This window comes from Populus trichocarpa, chromosome 12 (genome assembly GCF_000002775.5).
Source record: "Populus trichocarpa isolate Nisqually-1 chromosome 12, P.trichocarpa_v4.1, whole genome shotgun sequence".
NCBI classification, from domain to species: domain Eukaryota; kingdom Viridiplantae; phylum Streptophyta; class Magnoliopsida; order Malpighiales; family Salicaceae; genus Populus; species Populus trichocarpa.
The window spans coordinates 2,413,319-2,431,573 of NC_037296.2; the positions used below are offsets into that span (position 1 = coordinate 2,413,319).

Below are 18,255 nucleotides of genomic sequence, written 5' to 3' on the forward strand. Positions count from 1 at the left end.
TTTTGTAATCTACAACTTTTTTGAACCGAATAAATTCAAAAATTAATTCTCTATAAGGGCATTTCCGTAAAATTAAACAAAAAAAACAAGTTAGAAATTAAACAAGTATTTATTTTTTTCTTACAATATACTTTTTAAATTATTTTTAACAATAAAAAAGATATTAAGTTAATGTTTTTAATATAATAATATTAAAAATAAAAAACAAAAAGTTCTATTGTATTTTTAATTGAAAAATATTTATTGTATCGTCTTACAAAACACATTTATATATAAATCAAAAACAAATAAGGGCTAATTGATAGGTTTTGTCAAACTATAGTGACTAAGTTGTCTAATTAATTCTTCCTTTTAAGCCCCATCTCTTCTCCCTCTCTTTCTCCACAGACAGACTCCACAGGCACACAGACAAAACAAAGCAACTCTCTCTCTCTCTCTCTCTCTAACAAGCAGCCGTAAAAGTTCAAATCCCAAAAATACCCATAAAACCAACTAAATTTCCACTCTGTTAAGCCACTCTGTTTTCAAAAACTCACAAACACAGATCAAAGCAGCAGTAGCAGCAGCAAGGTCATTTCGGTGACTTCATAGATCCCAGTGCTGTTTCCTTCTCGATGTTAATAACCAGTAATAACATTCCAGGCGGCGGAATCCAGCTCTCCGACGGCGGCGGCGGATTCTGGTCTGAACTTTTGGTCGCAACGCCGCCGTCGATCACGACCGTCGCTTTCACTGCCCTAGCCGGAACCGCGTTGTTTGCCGCCCTACTCTACACCACCAGTAGGTAATAACACTAGAAGAACAAAAAAAAACCTATTTTTTTCCAAAATATTTAAGAGAAAGTGTGAAATTATAAAGTAGATGAAAACTCTAAAACGAAGTCCAACGTCGCCGTCTTCGTCAAATTCATCTTCTCCTCCGTCGTCGTCGTCAAGTTTGTCGTCTTCGTCGTGGATTCATTTGCGTTCGATTCTCTTTGTTGTTAATTCCTCCTCACCGGCTTATTGTTCCTCCTCTTCCTCTTCTGATCGGTGAGTTCTCTCTCTGAAAAATACTCTCTTTCACTCTTCCTTGGTGATTCTAGTGATTTTGCTTTCTATCTCTGCTTTTTCCAGATCCGATCTTGAAGAAATAGTAGCTGTAGATCGTGTTTTCAGTCTCTAATACTACTTCTTACCCCATTTGTTCTTATCTCTTCATTTTTTTCTAAGTTTTTGCGTTCTTAGATGGAATTTGCGTGGGTTTGGCTTGGTCAATTTAGGGTTTCTATTTAAAAAAAATGGGTTGATTTTGTTATTTTTATGGATTTTTTTTCCGGTTTTTTTAATCTCTTTTGATATGGATTGTTGTTTATTTAATGCGTAACTTGGTTTATAATAACAATGGTGCGGATTTTCGAGTTGAAAATTGAATGTCTGTATGCTTTTGCATTACATTTTTGGGAATTAGGTTAGGGTATCGGTATAATCATATATTTTTGCAAGCTACCACATCTGTCGCAAAAATCTAATTTATTTGGATTAGAGATGAGTGCTATTACAAAATCTTTTCTATCTTTTTCTTGGGTGATGGGTATTTAAAGAAACTACCAAAAAGTGAGCTGCTTGATAGTGCCCTTTCGCTTTCAATGGAGTATTTTTATTCAGACATTTAACTTTCCTTGTTGGATTGTTTGTAGTTGTGTTGATTTTGTTTTTGTTGGAATTTGATCATTGTTGTTCTTTTATTGCAGGGGTCGACTGAAGTCACCATGGTCTCGAAGGAAAAGAAAACGTGCCCTTACACCTAGGCAATGGAAAAGCTTGTTTACATCAGACGGGAAACCCAGAGATGGCGGGGTTAAGTTTTTGAAAAAAGTTCGAAGCGGAGTGAGTAATCGTTGTGATTGCAATTTGTGTTTTGCTATGTTTGTTTGATGGGAATATTTATCTCTTATGTTTCTCTTGTAGGGTATTGATCCATGTATTAGAGCAGAGGTCTGGCCATTCCTCCTTGGAGTGTAAGTATATTGAACCTTGTCATATCTTTATTTATGTCTTTTTCTGCTGCTGCTTTCTCATCTCTTAGGATAGACCCTGTATGTGTTCTTCTGAACTTCATGGTCCAGATTTAGGAGCTTTTGGTCTTTGGCTTACCACGGAAAGGATTTCAATCATCTTTCCCTCCCTTAAATCCAGAGACTGTGAATCAGTGTTCAAATTTGTTGAATGACATGCTCCTGCATTTTACATTACAATCCATGCGTGCTGATTCCTGTTCATCCACTGAATTCTGATCAATGATTAATGCATCGTCCATTGTGGCCCTTCAGTCCAACGTTGTTTGGTGTCGTATATCACTTTGACAAGAGACGAAGTTAGTGAGAATTCCACAGAAGTACCACAATTGAAACAAGGAGAAATACAAGGACCACAGTAGAGGATATGGTAGTTGAGAGACCTTTTTCCTGAATTGGGAAGTAGTTGGGTGAACAGTACTGCATTTCAACTGTAAAGTTTCTGCTTTCTTACAGTGTCTTCTTTTCGTATTTATTTATTTTTGTGTCTCTGTTTGAAATCATTGAGCTGGACATGCAATTCATTAGTTTGTCAATGTCGTCAAGCCCTCTTTCTCAATGCATTTGCTCCTTGTTTTTCTTTCTAGAGCCTTGACCTTGATTCTCTTTTAAAGAGTCCTGTACTAGGCAATGCTTTATACTGTCATGATGTTCCTACATTGCCAACATGATGAGCGGTCTTGTTTTCTGTTTACAGATATGACTTGAATAGTTCCACAGAAGAAAGAGAGATCATCAGAACCCAGAAAAGGTACCTTCTCCATACTCAATTTATAGATTCCAACTTGGAGATTCAGACTACTTTTGAGTTTTTAATTACAGATAATCTGATTGTTGTTATTTGAGTCCCAAAATATAAAGCCTTTCTGTCTCCCTTCAATTTCTATTCTCATGGTTCTTTTCTTTACAATCTTTGGCTGCAGAAAGGAATATGAGAAATTCCGCAGACAGTGCAGGCGATTTCTCAAACGCATCAATGAGTGCTCCAAAGGAACTAGTGAAACAAGCTGTATTGAGGATAGTGGAAGTCCCACACAAGATTCTGACTCTTCAAGTTATGAAGATGTGGTTAGTGCTAGGGAGTCTCTTTCAAGCGAGGAAAGGAGTCCAGATGTTGAGGACTCTGATGACCCCTCCAGTGCATTGTTGGAAGGTGATGATGGTTCAGGTCAAGCCACAAACACTGATGCCTCTGCACTAAACACCGAGTCTTCTGACTCAGACTCTTCTGAAGACCCTGAAGTCATTCAGGCTTCCTCCTCATCTGAGGGCAGGGAAGAGAATGATCCTGATGTGCCTTTGAAAGAGAACATCTCTCCCTCTAGGGCTGATCTCCATCCAAACCAATGCTCTGGTGAAAATTTTGCCACGTGGCAGCGGATCATTCGTGTTGATGCAGTGCGAGCCAATTCTGAATGGATTCCGTATTCCCCATCGCAGGCAACAGTTTCAGAGTTAAGAGCATGCCGTGCTGCAGAGGCTGTTGGGTTGAAGGACTATGATCACCTGGAACCCTGCAGAGTTTTCCATGCTGCAAGACTAGTTGCTATTCTCGAAGCCTATGCAGTCTATGACCCTGAAATTGGGTATTGCCAGGGCATGAGTGATCTACTTTCCCCAATAATTGCAGTGGTCACAGAGGATCATGAAGCTTTCTGGTGTTTTGTGGGTTTCATGAGGAAGGCTAGGCATAATTTTAGGCTTGATGAAGTGGGGATCCGAAGGCAACTCAATATTGTTTCCAAGATTATAAAATGCAAAGACTCCCACCTCTACAGGCACTTGGAGAAGCTCCAGGCTGAGGATTGCTTTTTTGTTTATAGGATGGTGGTTGTGCTGTTCAGGAGAGAATTGACATTTGAACAGACAATTTGCCTCTGGGAGGTGATGTGGGCAGATCAGGCAGCTATAAGGGCTGGTATTGGAAAGTCTGCATGGAGCAGGATAAGGCAGCGAGCACCACCAACAGAGGATTTATTGCTTTATGCTATTGCGGCTTCTGTGTTACAGAAAAGGAAATTAATCATTGAGAAATATAGCAGCACGGATGAGATCTTAAGGGAATGCAATAGCATGTCCGGGCAACTTGATGTATGGAAACTTCTCGACGACGCACATAATCTGGTGGTGAACCTTCATGACAAGATAGAGACACCCTTCTGATGACTGCTCATCGACCATTTTGTCGCCCATTTATATGCTTCAATTTTTTTTCAAGGTCTTTGTTCTGTGGAGATATTTCCAGCCTTCTTGTGCTCTGCTCCAAACATACCCTAAGGAGGTTATCCATCTTCAGCAATGCTGCTAGCTGCTCACTTTCAAGTCTTAGTTGAAGTGGCAAGTGGCATGCTTGAAAAGATTTATTTAGCTTTATATGCGATTCACTTGACCATTTTTTTTTAATACAGAACACGATCTTCACAATCGTTGTCATATCGTATCAAGCAGGTGGGATCTGAATTTTCGATCAATGTGTACCATATTGAAAATGTTGATCATTCCCAAATTGTTTCCTCAACTAGGAGGGCATCATCTAATAGTTTCAAAAGCAAATTCAACCCAAACCAGATGGTGCCATTGTCCCAAATAGTTCGAAAATGTTGCAATTTCGCTTTAGAAATTTATTCAGATTATTGCCGAGATAGTTCGAAAATGTGAAATTTATTCAGATATTGCAGAGATCCAGTTGAGACTTTTACACAACTTTTGAAAAGATTTTCACACCCATTGCAATGCCTTCGGTTTACAAGGTACCTCCTGATATCATGAAAACCAATATTTATCCCGTTGCTACAGAAAGAACAATGGAAAGAAAGTTTCAAAAGTGGAAAGCTCCTGTTTATCAACCAACAAAATCAGACATGTCCAGTTACCACTTACAAGTGACTAACTGTTCCAAATAAATACCAATGGGTTCAATTATGGACCCCTAGCTAACTTCAGCACAAACACAATGCAACGGAGGAACAAAACAAAAGAGTGTTTTAAGAATTAAACTGATTGAATCCCCCATCTAACCCCTTAAAAAGATAGATATTGATAAATCATAGCCTCTATTCTTTTTTGGTGTAGGTTCGGACGGCAAGAGCCAAGCCCAAGATCAGGAGGGGCACGAGTAGCTGCAAGATCTTAATCAGAAACCCAGGCTTATCGTCTTTAGGGTTTGTTCCTCCCAAACCTGGTGCTACGTAGAGGCGTTTTGTTGGGACTGTTGTTACATCTACCTCACCAATGACATACTTTTCCATCATCTCTCTAGCATCATCGCTGTGACCCACATCTTCAAAATCGTTTGTTGCATCTTTCCCTGTAAAATAAATGAGAGAGTTCATGCAAGTAACTTGGAATAGGTGGTTGAATTTGGGTTTTTGTACTGTTAAGTAACACACAGAATGAGTTCAAGAGGGCAGGCTTGGTTCCTCTAAAAACTCTTCGTGCTAAAATTTAAGAGGTTTTACAGAACAGATATCAGAACCAACCTGTTGATGACAGCAAAACCTCATCGCCTCCGGGGTGATCATCCATGAACGAGGTGACATCATACACCTGAGTATAATGCTCAAAACTTCAATAAACAATTAAAATAAAAAGAAACAAAGAATCAAGTACAGATTCCATTGCAAACACACATTGGCGTTATTTTTCATATCAATGAAAAAGAGTAGTGCGGGCAGTTCACATCCTACTGCAAAGAGTAATTACCATAACTCCAGTTTTCCATGCAAGAGATAAATTATCAGTGTATCACTAAGCAATCAGATATTGCACTGACAGATATTAAAAACAAGGTGAATGACCATATGTATTATGTACAGGCGTTACTCTTCCAAAATCATCATAGAAGACCTATCAAAGTGATTTTGCCAAATATAATGCAAGTTAGCTTCTCAAGGCCTTCCTCTTTACCCCTTCCATAAGGGAATTATTCTGTTACACACTTCACAAATTAATATGGGATCCAAGGTTGATACAAACCATGCGATGAGAGCGCACTGTAGCATTGCTTTGATAGGTTTAAATTGTGTTTGGGAGTGTGACGAGGGTTGTTTTTCAAAATACTTTTCGCTCGAAAACATATCAAAATAATGTTTTTTGTTTTTTTAAAAAAATTATTTTTCACAACTCACATGAAAACAATCTTAAACATAAAAAAAATTCAATAAATTTTTATTTTCTAATTTTGACGAATACAGGTAAAACCGCGCAGCCAAACATAGCCTAAGTAATTTTTCCTTCCACAGAAGAGGTGGCACTTGGTTCATAAAGCATAATAAAGGAACAGACTTTGCAATTATAAGCATAAAAACAAACTTTCAGCTCTTAATCATGCAATAGAAACGATAGCAGAGGCAAAGATTTAATTTTCAATTAAGAAAAAAATCCAAAGAGGCAAAACAAAAGGTCAAAGTTCCCATCTTGCAATCTCACACAAAATTTTCTCAGCAACCAAACAGAATTTCCCTTCTTAGTCACAAAAGGTACAAAAAATGAAACTTTGAGAAGGAGATCTGACCTTGCCAGAGATAATAAGCCAGCAATCCTTGGTTTTGTTGTGCTTGGAAATCTCATCAAATAAGTAAACCTTTGAAGAAGCCATATCTTTCACAAATACTGATCACAAAACCACAAAAAGCATTCAAAACCCACAAATATCTACAACCAAAACCCTTCAGATTTCCACAAAAAAGAAAGATCCACATAAAAAAAAGGTAAAAAAAGAAGAAGACCCTTATTAATCACAGAAACCCATCACAAAAACAACGAAAGATCATCAAAACAGGCGATTAAGAATATGGCTAAAAAAAAAGACACCATGAAGAATCTATCTTGCTTACATGAAAGACGTCTTGTAACTTGTAAGATGCGGGAGGCTGCCTCTATCTCTTGGCTTTTGACAAAAGTTTATGGAGCTCTACTAACCTTGGATTATGCTTTATAGTATTTTATAAAACTCGAGAGAGTGGCAGCTGGCAAGACGACGAATCATGGTTTGGTGGACTCTCCCATTTTAGATGCCGTATTTAGAGATTGTACACTATATTAGAAAAAACAAAGAAGCATAATTAGGATATGATTAATTTATTAATTCGATGAATTAAGTAAGAAAATTTTTCCATCTTAATTTGCAACAAAGTTAGAAAAATTACAAATGCTATGAATATTTGCGTGTGTCAGCCACTCAAGATTTGATTGCCGCATCCATACACATGAGATATGATAGTTTATGCTGCATAGTCCAGTATTCAATGAACTTAATGAAAGTTTTTAATTTTTAATTTTAAACTTATAAATTAAAAAATATATTTTTCTTTATAAATCATTGGAGGGGAAAATTAGATCTGAGTTTATATGTAAATTAGTTTGAAAATACCATGATATAAAAAATAATGGTAGAAAAGATTTTGTATTATACAATCAACCTCTATAAATTAATATTTTTGGAGTCAACCTTTTCTCCTGGGAACGCAGAGTAGACAAAACCATTAATTAAAAAACAATTAAGAATCCTTAAGTTTTTGTTTAGATATAGGTGTGGTTTGTAACAGCTTTTAAAATTTATGTTTTTAGATTATTTTGATATATTTAATATTAAAAATAATAAAAATATTATTATGATGAATTTTAATAAAAAAATACTTTTAAAAAAATTAGCATCCTAATAAAAAATAATAAAATTTGGAATTTTTTGAAATTGGTAGAATCCAATGAGTAAAGAAATTAATTTGATGAGGAAAGAACTAAAAAGAATGATATCAAATAATTCATTTCAAGAGAATTGTCTTGTGACGAAAGATGCCAATTTGTTGTTTGGTATTGCAAGGTGGAAAGGTTGTTGTATATAATTTGGTGTATGTTTGTGTTGCAAAAATATATATAAAAAAACACTAATTAATTTCAACATAAAGATTACTTGCATTACTAAACTATTTGTTTTTGTGTTTTAAAAATTTTTTAAAAAAAATTATATTTTTTTTTATTTTTTTTACTTCAAATTAATATTTTTTTGTATTTTTAGATTATTTTGATGCACTGATGTCAAAAATAATTTTTAAAAAATAAAAAAAATATTATTTTAATACATTTCCGAGTGAAAAACATTTTAAAAAACAACCGCAACCACACTTCCAAACACGCTTATATTAATTTATTGCAATCAAGAAACATTATGACCATGTGATTTTAATTTTAAGAGTAAGAAAAAAAAACCCTATTCACTTACCCTAACTTGCCTCTAAAGGTTGATCTATTCTAAAGTATTAAGTTCTAGGCTTCTAGCTGCATTAATGTTTAATTTAATGAGATATACTGTTTTTAAAAAATATCTTAATTTAATTAAAATAGATATTTTTATCAACAATAAAATTATTTTTGTTTTGCATTATCAAAACTTTTCTTGAGACTAATTTTATACGAATTAATTACCCAAATTATATATTTTGTATAATTTTTGTTAAACCTACTTTGGTATTGTCAAGACTTTTCTTAGGTCTAATTTTATCTAGTTAATTAAGATTTATTAAGGAGTTTTGAGTAAAAAAACAATTTAATGGGGGTTAGGGGATAAAATAATAATTTAGGTCACCTAAATTATCCGAAATATAATTTAAAGAATAAAGAGTTATTTCATGTCAAAGAATGTGAGACATTTTTAAATAAATCAAAAAAATCTTTGAAATGGAAAATATTTATCCAAATTTCTTAAAACCCAACCAAAAAAAAAAATTCTTACATTTTAAAAATGGACCAAAAATAACTTTTAAACAGTTGGGAAAATAAAAAAGAACCAAGAAAAGCTTGTCAAAAAATACCTATAGAAAAGAAGGCTGTGGGCCTCACGGTGAGAAAAGCATATCTACAAGTTATAGACTATGGAACCTGTGGCTGCCGTGAAACAATTCATAATTTCCAAGTTGCATCTACAAACTCCCGCAGCTCACAGCCCGCAGCTCAGAGTCGCCTTATAGCCAGACTTCTGAAAGAGTTGTTATTTTTTAAGTATTTTTTATTTAAAAATATATTAAAATAATATTTTTTTATTTTTTAAAAATTAATTTTAAAATTAACACATTAAAATAATTTAAAACATATAAAAAATTAATTTTTAACAAAAATAATTTTGAAATTTTAACAAATATGACCTGCGTTTCCAAACGCTCTTTAACCAAATTTTGAAATTTTAACAAATATGGCCTGCATTTCCAAACGCTCTTTAACCAAATTCATTGGCTGTTTGTTTGATTTTGTATTTTAAAAATTTTAATATTTTTATTTTATTTTAAATTAATATTTTTTTAATATTTTTAAGTTGTTTTAATATTAAAAATAATTTTTTAAAAATAAAATAATACTATTTTAATTACAAAAACTTTATAATCAATTGGCCGGCAGTGCCGTGGACAATGAACCTCACAACTTGACCTCATGATATGATATGGGCAGCCGCTTACCATGCAGGATTGTCCAATATATTAATCAATTCTTTTCAATGGCTTTGAATGAAGGCTGAAGAGATTGTTTAAATTATAATGCATAGTTCTATAAACTCCATCACATCTGATTTGGTGTGTTAATTTAAAGCTTTACTTAAAAATTCAGTTAATTTGATTAAATTAGAGTCAGATTTGTCCATCTCAACTTTGATTTATTTATTTTTATTTTGTGTCTGAAATGATATTATTTGGAGGTTTTATTTTTTCAAAACAAATTCATTTCAAAAAAAGAAATTAAAATAATATCATGAATGATAAAAGCCACCACCATCTAAATTCAGCCTCATGTCAAAGTCTTGGCATGAATTAATTTATTAATTTTTCATGTCCCATTGTCATCTATTCTGCTATATATTTTCCTATTCTCTTATGCCCTTTCCCCCCTCCTTGAATAGATCTTTGTATCACATCACAAACCAAAAGTCTAACCCTATTTTTTTATCCATGAAATTCAATCTTGATAGCTTGAGTTTTTGTTTTTTTTTCCAGAAATTAATTTTTGCATGTTAAATACCGTTCGAGATCTTTGAGTAGATATTTTTGATTCATTCATGAGAAAATTCATTCATTCCTCGCATATTTTCTAAGAGTATTTAAAAATATAATATGTATTTTTTAAAGTGTTTTTAACTTAAAAATATATTAAAATAATATATATTTTATTTTTTAAAATTTATTTTTAATAACAGTATATTGAAACGATCTAAAAATATTTAAGAAATAATTTGAATAAGAAAACTTTTTAAATTTCGATGAAAAACAGGTTTTCATTTCTATCCAGTATATCAAATAGGCACGAAGTTACATATGTTCTCCATTCAGCAAAGATGAACATGACCAATCTTGCTGTCCATTTGTCTCACCTCTTGTACATGTTTCCATTTCCTATCAGGTGTCACCAACCCCAGAAAAGTTGTGTGGATCTGAGCGAAGAACAGAGCATAAATGATAAAACCCTGGCTAAAACTGAAGCTGAAAAATAAGTGATGCTTCAAATGGGACACTGTTTGGAGAGAGCTGAACATTGGTGTCAGCTCAAGTAACTCTATTAGAGCTAAACTGTTTATATTATGCTATTTGACTACAGGATTATTATTACTCTACAGAGCAGCTTAGCTATAAAATTTGCTCTTCTGGTGTTAAAATTGGAAACCTCTCCAACATAGCTATACTTGTCTGATTCTGCAACCAATACTGCATGTTTGATTAGTTTTAGTTGGTTGCCAGGAAGCTCATGCAGATCGGAGGACGGATTTTGGCTAAAGCAAGGATTGATGAAGGAAGAATCCACAGCCCATCTCCACAGATCAAGCCAGAGGCCACGGCAGGAACCATCAAGCTTGCCTTTCTGCTGTTTAGCTTGTGCCAAGCGAACACAACCAAACTCCCCACACACATATCAATTGCGAAGTAGGCTCCAACGAGGAAAGGCACTGCCATAGCCATTGGGAGAGGAACATATTTCCCAATATTGTTGGGAGAAAGATCTCTCGACAAGTTGGCCAGTATAGCAAAGGCGAAAAAAACCATAGCAAAGCTGCAAGCAGTGCTGGGGAAGGGCAGAGAAGCCTTCAACACCAAGAATTGCCATGTTTCTATAGATAATGGCATAGGGAGCTTTGTATTCACCATCGGGGTTTCCGACATCAAAAGCCTTGTAGAAGAGGAAGAACGTGACCGGAGCTACAACACAGCCTATGACAGTCCCAATGGCCTGGCTAAGAAGCATTGATCTAGGAGAAGTGAGAGTGAGATGACCAGTCTTGAAATCATGCATCAAATCAGAAGAGATGGAAACAATGGATTTAATCAGGCCACAGCCCACCAGTCCTGCAACTACACCGTTGTTTTTACCTGCCAAGGCTGCGAGTAAAAAGAGGGCCACCTTTCCATAATTGTAAGCCATGTTCATGTCAGTTAGACCAGCCCCATAAGCATTGCAGAAGCTAAGAGAGGGAGCTAGAATGTAGGCAACAACTACATAGTACCACTTTAGCTCCGGAAACATGAAAGGGATGGCAATGATGGCAATGATGGAGAAGGTGATGTACCCTAAACATGCTACCCAAAGAGGGATGCCCTCTCTTAAGAAGATTTCATTTCTTTGAAGATCATCAAGAGCTTGATTTTTGTCTTCTGCAATTGCAAGTGGAAAACGATATTAATGAAGTTTCTATGACGAACTCAACGTTATCAAAACGGGGCTTATCAACATTAGCATGTCACTGGTTGCAGCACATCAAATTACAGAATATAAGAGCATTCCGAAAATCACCAAGAAATTAGAAATGAAAATTCCTGAAGTCTCTGGTCAGGTCAATGGAGGTCTTTTTAGCTATAGTATGGGGGAGCTGTAACCGGAAAGGGAAGATTTAGCTATGCAATATGCTGGACATAAGTAACATGATGAACAAAATAACATCAACTCACCTGTTTTGAGTTTGTTAGCTTTTGCTCTAGCACGCATACTCCTGGCAGTGAAATAGAGTATCTTGAGAAAATTGTAGAGGCCATCTCCTAGGATCAGAGAAATAGAAATGAAAACCTGCAACAAAAATGAATTTCTTTAAGACTTATTTCAGCAAAAACCACTTGCACCGAGGAATGCGTGGGGGAATCTACTGAAGAGATTGAGCTAAAATTTCTTAATTGCAGACCTTGTAGCCATTTAGACTCTTCATACTACTTTCTGATAAAGTTGAAGGGAACCACTCTCCTTTAAGCCCACCTATCAACGGCCACATTAATCCCCACGAAAGCACTGCTCCGAGAAGCAAAGACAAATTCACAAGATGGGAACAGATCATTCCCGCACCAATATAAGTCATGCTGAAATCGAAGTAAAACCTGCCAAATTCAATTTCTCTAATCAATTATGATGGAAGAATCAATCACAAGCAGGCCCACAACATGTGGAAAAAAAAATAGCCAAGCACTCACGAATTTTTCCGAGCTTTCAACCCCAACGCAGGGAACTGAGAAAATCCACATTTTTCTCCACCAGAATAGAACCACTGAAAGAAAGCCCACAGGAAACTTAATGAAAAGAACTTCATGAACCCATGCACCTGTTTCCTGCAAGGTTATGGTTTTCTTTTTTGAGTTGTTTCGTACTCAACTTCTATCTAGTGCTAAATCAGCAAGAATCGGGAACAAGACTCATGCTTACCTAGCCATCTTGTCTCCTGTAGGAGTGTGGAACCCATTGATGAGAACTGCAGTTGCAGTTCCACTTGGATAACTCAATTTGTAATCTATTATCATGATCTGGGGCAGCAAAAAATGCATGATCAGAGACCAATTCAAGCTTCATAAGTAACATACAGAAGAAGTCGAGATCATTGTCGATTAAGATTCAAATGAAGTTGCAAACTTGCAATCATCAATTCATGAAGAATTACCTCTAGAACACCAGCACTAAACAATCGATTCATCAAGAAAATTGAAGAAAACATATTACCTTTCGCAGAGGAACTAGAGCAAGTAGCCCAACGAAGCTGCTTACAAAGAGGAAACCAGTCATCCAACCAATCCCAGGTTCCTTAGTGCTCCCAGGAGTATTCCCCTCTGTATCAACCCCTGCTTGCTCATATGTCTTCCTATTCAAACCCAGTAGATAAGATCCAAAACCACCTGCAATTCAATAAACAAATCACAATTCGGCACACATATTAAAATGATTAGCAAAATTTGTTCAAAATATAAACAACACATGAGATCAAAGTCTCAAACCTCCAACAGCAATGCTATAACAAGCAACAGCACAAGTTTGAACTATGGTATTCTCTTGTCGGGTAAAGGGACTGGTTACAATTCCAGCCTTTGAGAGGAGCTTAGTCCATGTTCTGAGGAACACAAATGCAAGAAGAGCAGCAGAGACATTGAGATTTGGGACTAGACCAGTGGTGAGATTCAGCTTCATGACTATAACACTGTATATGATCCCAATTGCTATGCTAGCAACAATTCCCCTAACTGTAATCTGTTGAGTCCATGGAGCAATCCTCTTGATATCCTCTGGCTCATCTCTAACTTCTTCCATGCCTTCTCCCCCAACCCTCTCAATCTCTTTCATTTCTTCCATGTTCATATTCATCACAATCTTCTCACTAATACAATCAACAAACCAAACTCATCATCTTGAATCCAATAGAATGATTTATAGAAGCTAAACACACATCAAGAAAATCTGATAAAACTACAAAAAATAAAAAATTGAATAAAACATAACGTCATGAATTATATTACCTTATAAGCCTCCTCCTTTTTCTTGCTCCTCTTCTTCTTTCGACCACAGCTTCAAAAAGCACCCGAAGAATCCAACTTCCTCAGTCAACTACTAACAAGTCTCCATCAATCAATACAAGTAGATGCAAGAGCATATAGTTTCCTTCAGAAAGACAACAAAACATTCAAATCAACACATGGGCAAGGGCCAGCCTCTAAGTTGACTTAAGGAAACTCTCCAAGAAAAACAGACGACAACAGACAAACATGATTCGAGGCCTTCAAGAGAAGCCCAAAAACCATAAAGATTGCTGCTTCCAATGCAATAATCAAGAGCAATAAATGCCAAGCCAAGAGAACAAAAACCAAACTTCTTATATGGGAAAAAAACACAGCAAAATTTTTCTTATTTATACTAAATTCAAGCACCACCAGCCCACCCACCAGCATTTTCTATGTACTGCAAAGAAGTACAAGGCAAGGCTGCGTTGTAGTACAACACCTATCAGAGCTCCAACGACGGCTGCTATACATTTGAACAGATGTCAGGTTCATAATTTTGATCCTCGTCTCGTTGACTTATCAGCACCACTTTTCACTCTCTCTTCATCCTTGTAGTACAGATATAGAGCGAAGAAAAGTGGGCAATCGTAAGCATAAAATTGCTTAAAGTGAAAAGCACAAAAAGCAAGAAATGGAACTGCTAACTGGCTTGAACTGGCTACTTCACTTGAAAGTGCCTTCCCTTTACAGTCATAACATGTGTGTGGCAAGTTAAGAGTGCATTTTGGTCCCTCTACTCTTATTTCCCTTATTTTATCACCTTTTGTCTTGATATCATTCTCTTTATTATATTCTTTATTTTTAGTCAACTTTAACCTAGCAGTTAGACACCTCAATCCCAACCTAACTTGTTTGGATTAGAACCCAAAGACTGCTTCGTTAAAGATTGAGATTTATTTAATCAACTATTGTACTATACTAGGGAATGACGTCGTTTAATACTAAACATTTTCAATAGGATGTTCTCTTATCCCACGCATAAGAAAAAAAAATGTTACTAGGGATTAATTGTTAAGGGGTTATATTGAAGAATAAAATAGTATAAGGATCAAATTAAGATAAAATGTATAGTGGAAGGATCAAAAAAGACAACATTAGCAAAAGGCGTGTGGCCAAAACATGTCAAAGTCAGTTAACCAGAGGAAAAAGGCCAGTTTTGAGGCCAATAATATAAAAATCCTAAAAAAACGATTGATGATTGATGTAAGAGAGAGATATCATTTGGATGGTGTGGTGGGCCCCAGAAATGGTGGGGATGGTATTCATCGAGTGCTAATTTTATCAACCTTTAGATGGGACCACTATTTCTGACCATTAATTTCCTTCCAGTTTATAAGATAATGTGATAAGAATCGTTATTTTAAAAAAATTATGTTTTGAATTTTAAAAAAAAATTATTTTTTTAATGTTTTTTTTATTTTTTATGTGTTAATATAAAAATAAATTTTAAATAATAAAAAATATATTATTTTAATATATTTTCAAATAAAAAATAATTTTAAAATAACTGTTAAAATAATAATAGGTAGGCAATGACATGGTTTGTTAAATATGATTCTTTTCATGCTACTTGGAATTTATGCAGGTTTACCATTATAAAAAATAAATTTTAAAAAATAAAAAATATTATTTTAATATATTTTTAAAAATAATTATTATAATAATATTGATCTTACTAAATTTAAGATAATATTGTTTTAAGATTTTTTTATAGAAAAAAGTTAAAACGTTATCAACTTCACTGGATTTAGTGTAATATATATAGGAAATTGTTTTTAGTAAATTAGAGTAGGTCATAAAAATTTAATTTATTGGTAGATGGAATAAACTACACGAGAATTTATAATTTGATTGATTTACTTCATATAATTTAAATTTAAGAAAAAAAAACACACATTTCCTCTGCCTCAAAATAAATGAAAACAAAAATACAAACGAATTATTGAATTTCCAAGTGATTTTATTATTCCTATTTTCAAACTTGGAATGTAATAATTCCTCATCTAATTTTTTAATCGGATGCAATCATTTATTATTCCTATGAAAATGAGAAAAAAAAAATCACTATTATTTATCTCTTAGTTTACAAAAAAAAAAAAACATTTATTTCAAAGGGTAGATTTTCTAATTAATTCAATTGTTTTCTACTGTGATCACTTTGTTTCTGGGATTGAGAGTGATAAAATTATCATCTAATTAATTTTGCTAAGAAGGGAATCACTTAGCGTGAGTATATATCTCTCTCTTAATGGGAGCCGATCGAGTCAAGACAGATAGTTACGTGCAAAAGGGGAACCCTCTCGTCCTTTCGTTCTTTTGCACCAAAAAAGTCATCGAGAAATTATTCCAAGACGAACACCACAGACACCCACCCTCCCACCCTCCAAGAAGCAAACAATTTTGCTGAGAGGAATAGGGAATAAATATCTCCGTTTAAATAACCTTAATTCAGTGGAAAATTATGTGCGCATTATTTGTACATTAAGCTATGAGCATGCATCAAAGTGTGGTTAATTTGATTAACTACTTGACATAAATAAAATGAAGAGAGTTCTTTGGCATTTTCTAGAGACAAAAAGTTACTTTATTATGGGCCAGAAATGTTTGTGATATTTGTTTTTCTCTAACCCAAGTTTTGTGGATACGTAAAAAATCTGGATCAAGGTTAAGTTCTATTAATTAAAATAACATTACTTTAAACTTTTTAAAATTAACTTAGATTTTGATTTTATTAACTAGATCATGAACTAATTCATCAGATCATTTAAATTACATTGGTTCAATTTCCACTTAATTTTTAAAAAAAAACCAACATGAACTAATCGAGTTTAATAGCTTGTTACTGATAAATTATGCCATTTTACATTTACTTATGTTTTGGGAGTAAGAACTCAATTTTGAAAGGGTTTCAATTTTGCACTTTCTTTTCATCCAATATTGCACTTTCTTTTTACCTTTTATTGGAACTCAATATTGAAAGGGACGGTGAGTTTTAGTTTTAATTCTAGGTGGGCTCGATTGTATTCCTTCGTTAAAAAAATAATAACATGATCAATATATATCTTCAAATCAACTTTAGTGATGTCATTGATATAACATTTTCGAGAATCGATTATATTGTGGATTAGTGATAAAATTTAAAAGAAGGAGCATTCTTGTTTTAATTTCTTCCATGTTAAAAGCATTAATTACATGTCCTGGTCTAAAAAGCAAATCATGATTAATTTGCTATAGCTAGCATACTTGTTTTAACAAACAAAAAATAGAGTTAATCATGCATTGCATGCGTGAAAAAAATATAACTATAGGTTCAGACCTATGTATCTCGTATCAATATGTTAAATAAAAAGTGTGGAATACATCTCATTTTGTCTATAACTAGATATGTTTCTCACGTGTTTTTTAATGTAAAAAAAGTAATAGATTAAAAAAATCCAAATCCCAAGTCATTGATTAAATTAATAATTTAAATATTTACAAAAATAAAATAACAACAACAACAATAATAACAACAAATAAACTGATAGAAAAAAAACCATACCTGAGCCTATTCGAATTATCAAATAATCCAATGTTAACCTAACTAAAGGAAAATCCAAGAAAAAAAAAGTCAAACAAAAATAAAACAAAAAACATTGGCTTAAAAAAAAAAGATAAAAACCAAGCAAACCTAGACGAATCTCCTAAACCTAGTCTTATCTAAAAAGTTATAATTTGTTAAATCATGAACCCGAGTTCAATTAAAAAACTTAAATGTCATCCAATTTAATTTTGAAAGTTGCGTTGGAAAAACTATTAATAAAAAATCTTGCAAAAAAAAAAAGGAGCAACAAAAAAAGTATAGAGCTAAAATTTAACAGGAAAAAACTCGATGAGGATGGAAACTAAAAAGACATTATCGCAAACAAAAAAATTTCAATTAAAATAATTATGACCAAAATTGAAAGATTAAAAAAATCATAGGGGGTGAAATTAAAATTTATTTATATATTTAAAAATGGTGGGGGTAAAATATAAAAAAAATTATTGACGGCTAACTGAATAGAATCAAATTGAAAATAAAAGTTAAAAATAGATAATTAAACCAAAAAAATATAAAAAAAGGTTAAAATAAGGATAAAAAATAAGACAACATCAATTTAGAAAAAGAAAAAAAAAAACAAAGCAAACATCTTAAACATGATCTAATCTCTAAAATTCGCATCGCATTACATTTTTATCTTGATTCAATCAAGAATCGTAATTTTCAACTAATTTAATTCCGAAGGATGACATCAGTGGAAAAGTATTAATAAAAAACTTGCAAATAAGCTCGCAACCTATTAAACTCCGGATCAGGGTTCTATCAAAAAGTTTATTATAAGTCAATTTAAAAAACTTGTCAATAGCAAAACAAATATATATATATAAAAAAACCTA

At 33.7% G+C, this 18,255-nt stretch overlaps 3 protein-coding genes across 4 annotated transcripts; 1 reads left to right on the forward strand and 2 right to left on the reverse strand.

The window, feature by feature from the left end:
• The first annotated feature begins 371 nt into the window (after positions 1-371).
• LOC7496438 (rab GTPase-activating protein 22) lies at positions 372-4,480 on the forward strand. Of its 2 annotated transcripts, none has more exons than XM_002317782.4 (5): positions 372-1,031; positions 1,733-1,868; positions 1,950-1,999; positions 2,754-2,807; positions 2,980-4,480. In XM_002317782.4, the coding sequence occupies exons 1-5, from the start codon at positions 862-864 to the stop codon at positions 4,217-4,219; spliced, it is 1,650 nt and encodes a 549-aa protein (XP_002317818.4). In that variant the 5' UTR covers positions 372-861; the 3' UTR covers positions 4,220-4,480. The 2 variants fall into 2 exon arrangements, with proteins under 2 accessions (XP_002317818.4, XP_024438009.2); XM_024582241.2 differs by having other exon boundaries at positions 372-784.
• A 392-nt stretch (positions 4,481-4,872) lies between these two features.
• Positions 4,873-7,081, reverse strand: LOC7496439 (cytochrome b5). Its single transcript, XM_002318435.4, has 4 exons — positions 6,892-7,081; positions 6,570-6,667; positions 5,536-5,602; positions 4,873-5,363 (listed from the first exon to the last, which is right to left on the reverse strand). The coding sequence occupies exons 2-4, from the start codon at positions 6,651-6,653 to the stop codon at positions 5,110-5,112; spliced, it is 405 nt and encodes a 134-aa protein (XP_002318471.3). The 5' UTR covers positions 6,654-6,667; positions 6,892-7,081; the 3' UTR covers positions 4,873-5,109.
• Positions 7,082-10,507: 3,426 nt separating this feature from the next.
• Positions 10,508-14,133, reverse strand: LOC127903895 (metal-nicotianamine transporter YSL3-like). Its single transcript, XM_052445756.1, is given in 9 exon segments — positions 10,508-11,070; positions 11,072-11,682; positions 11,977-12,091; positions 12,204-12,393; positions 12,487-12,621; positions 12,716-12,813; positions 13,007-13,179; positions 13,279-13,655; positions 13,795-14,133. Coding segments are annotated over 8 exon segments (1,998 nt in total). The 5' UTR covers positions 13,643-13,655; positions 13,795-14,133; the 3' UTR covers positions 10,508-10,758.
• Between the last annotated feature and the right edge of the window lie 4,122 nt (positions 14,134-18,255).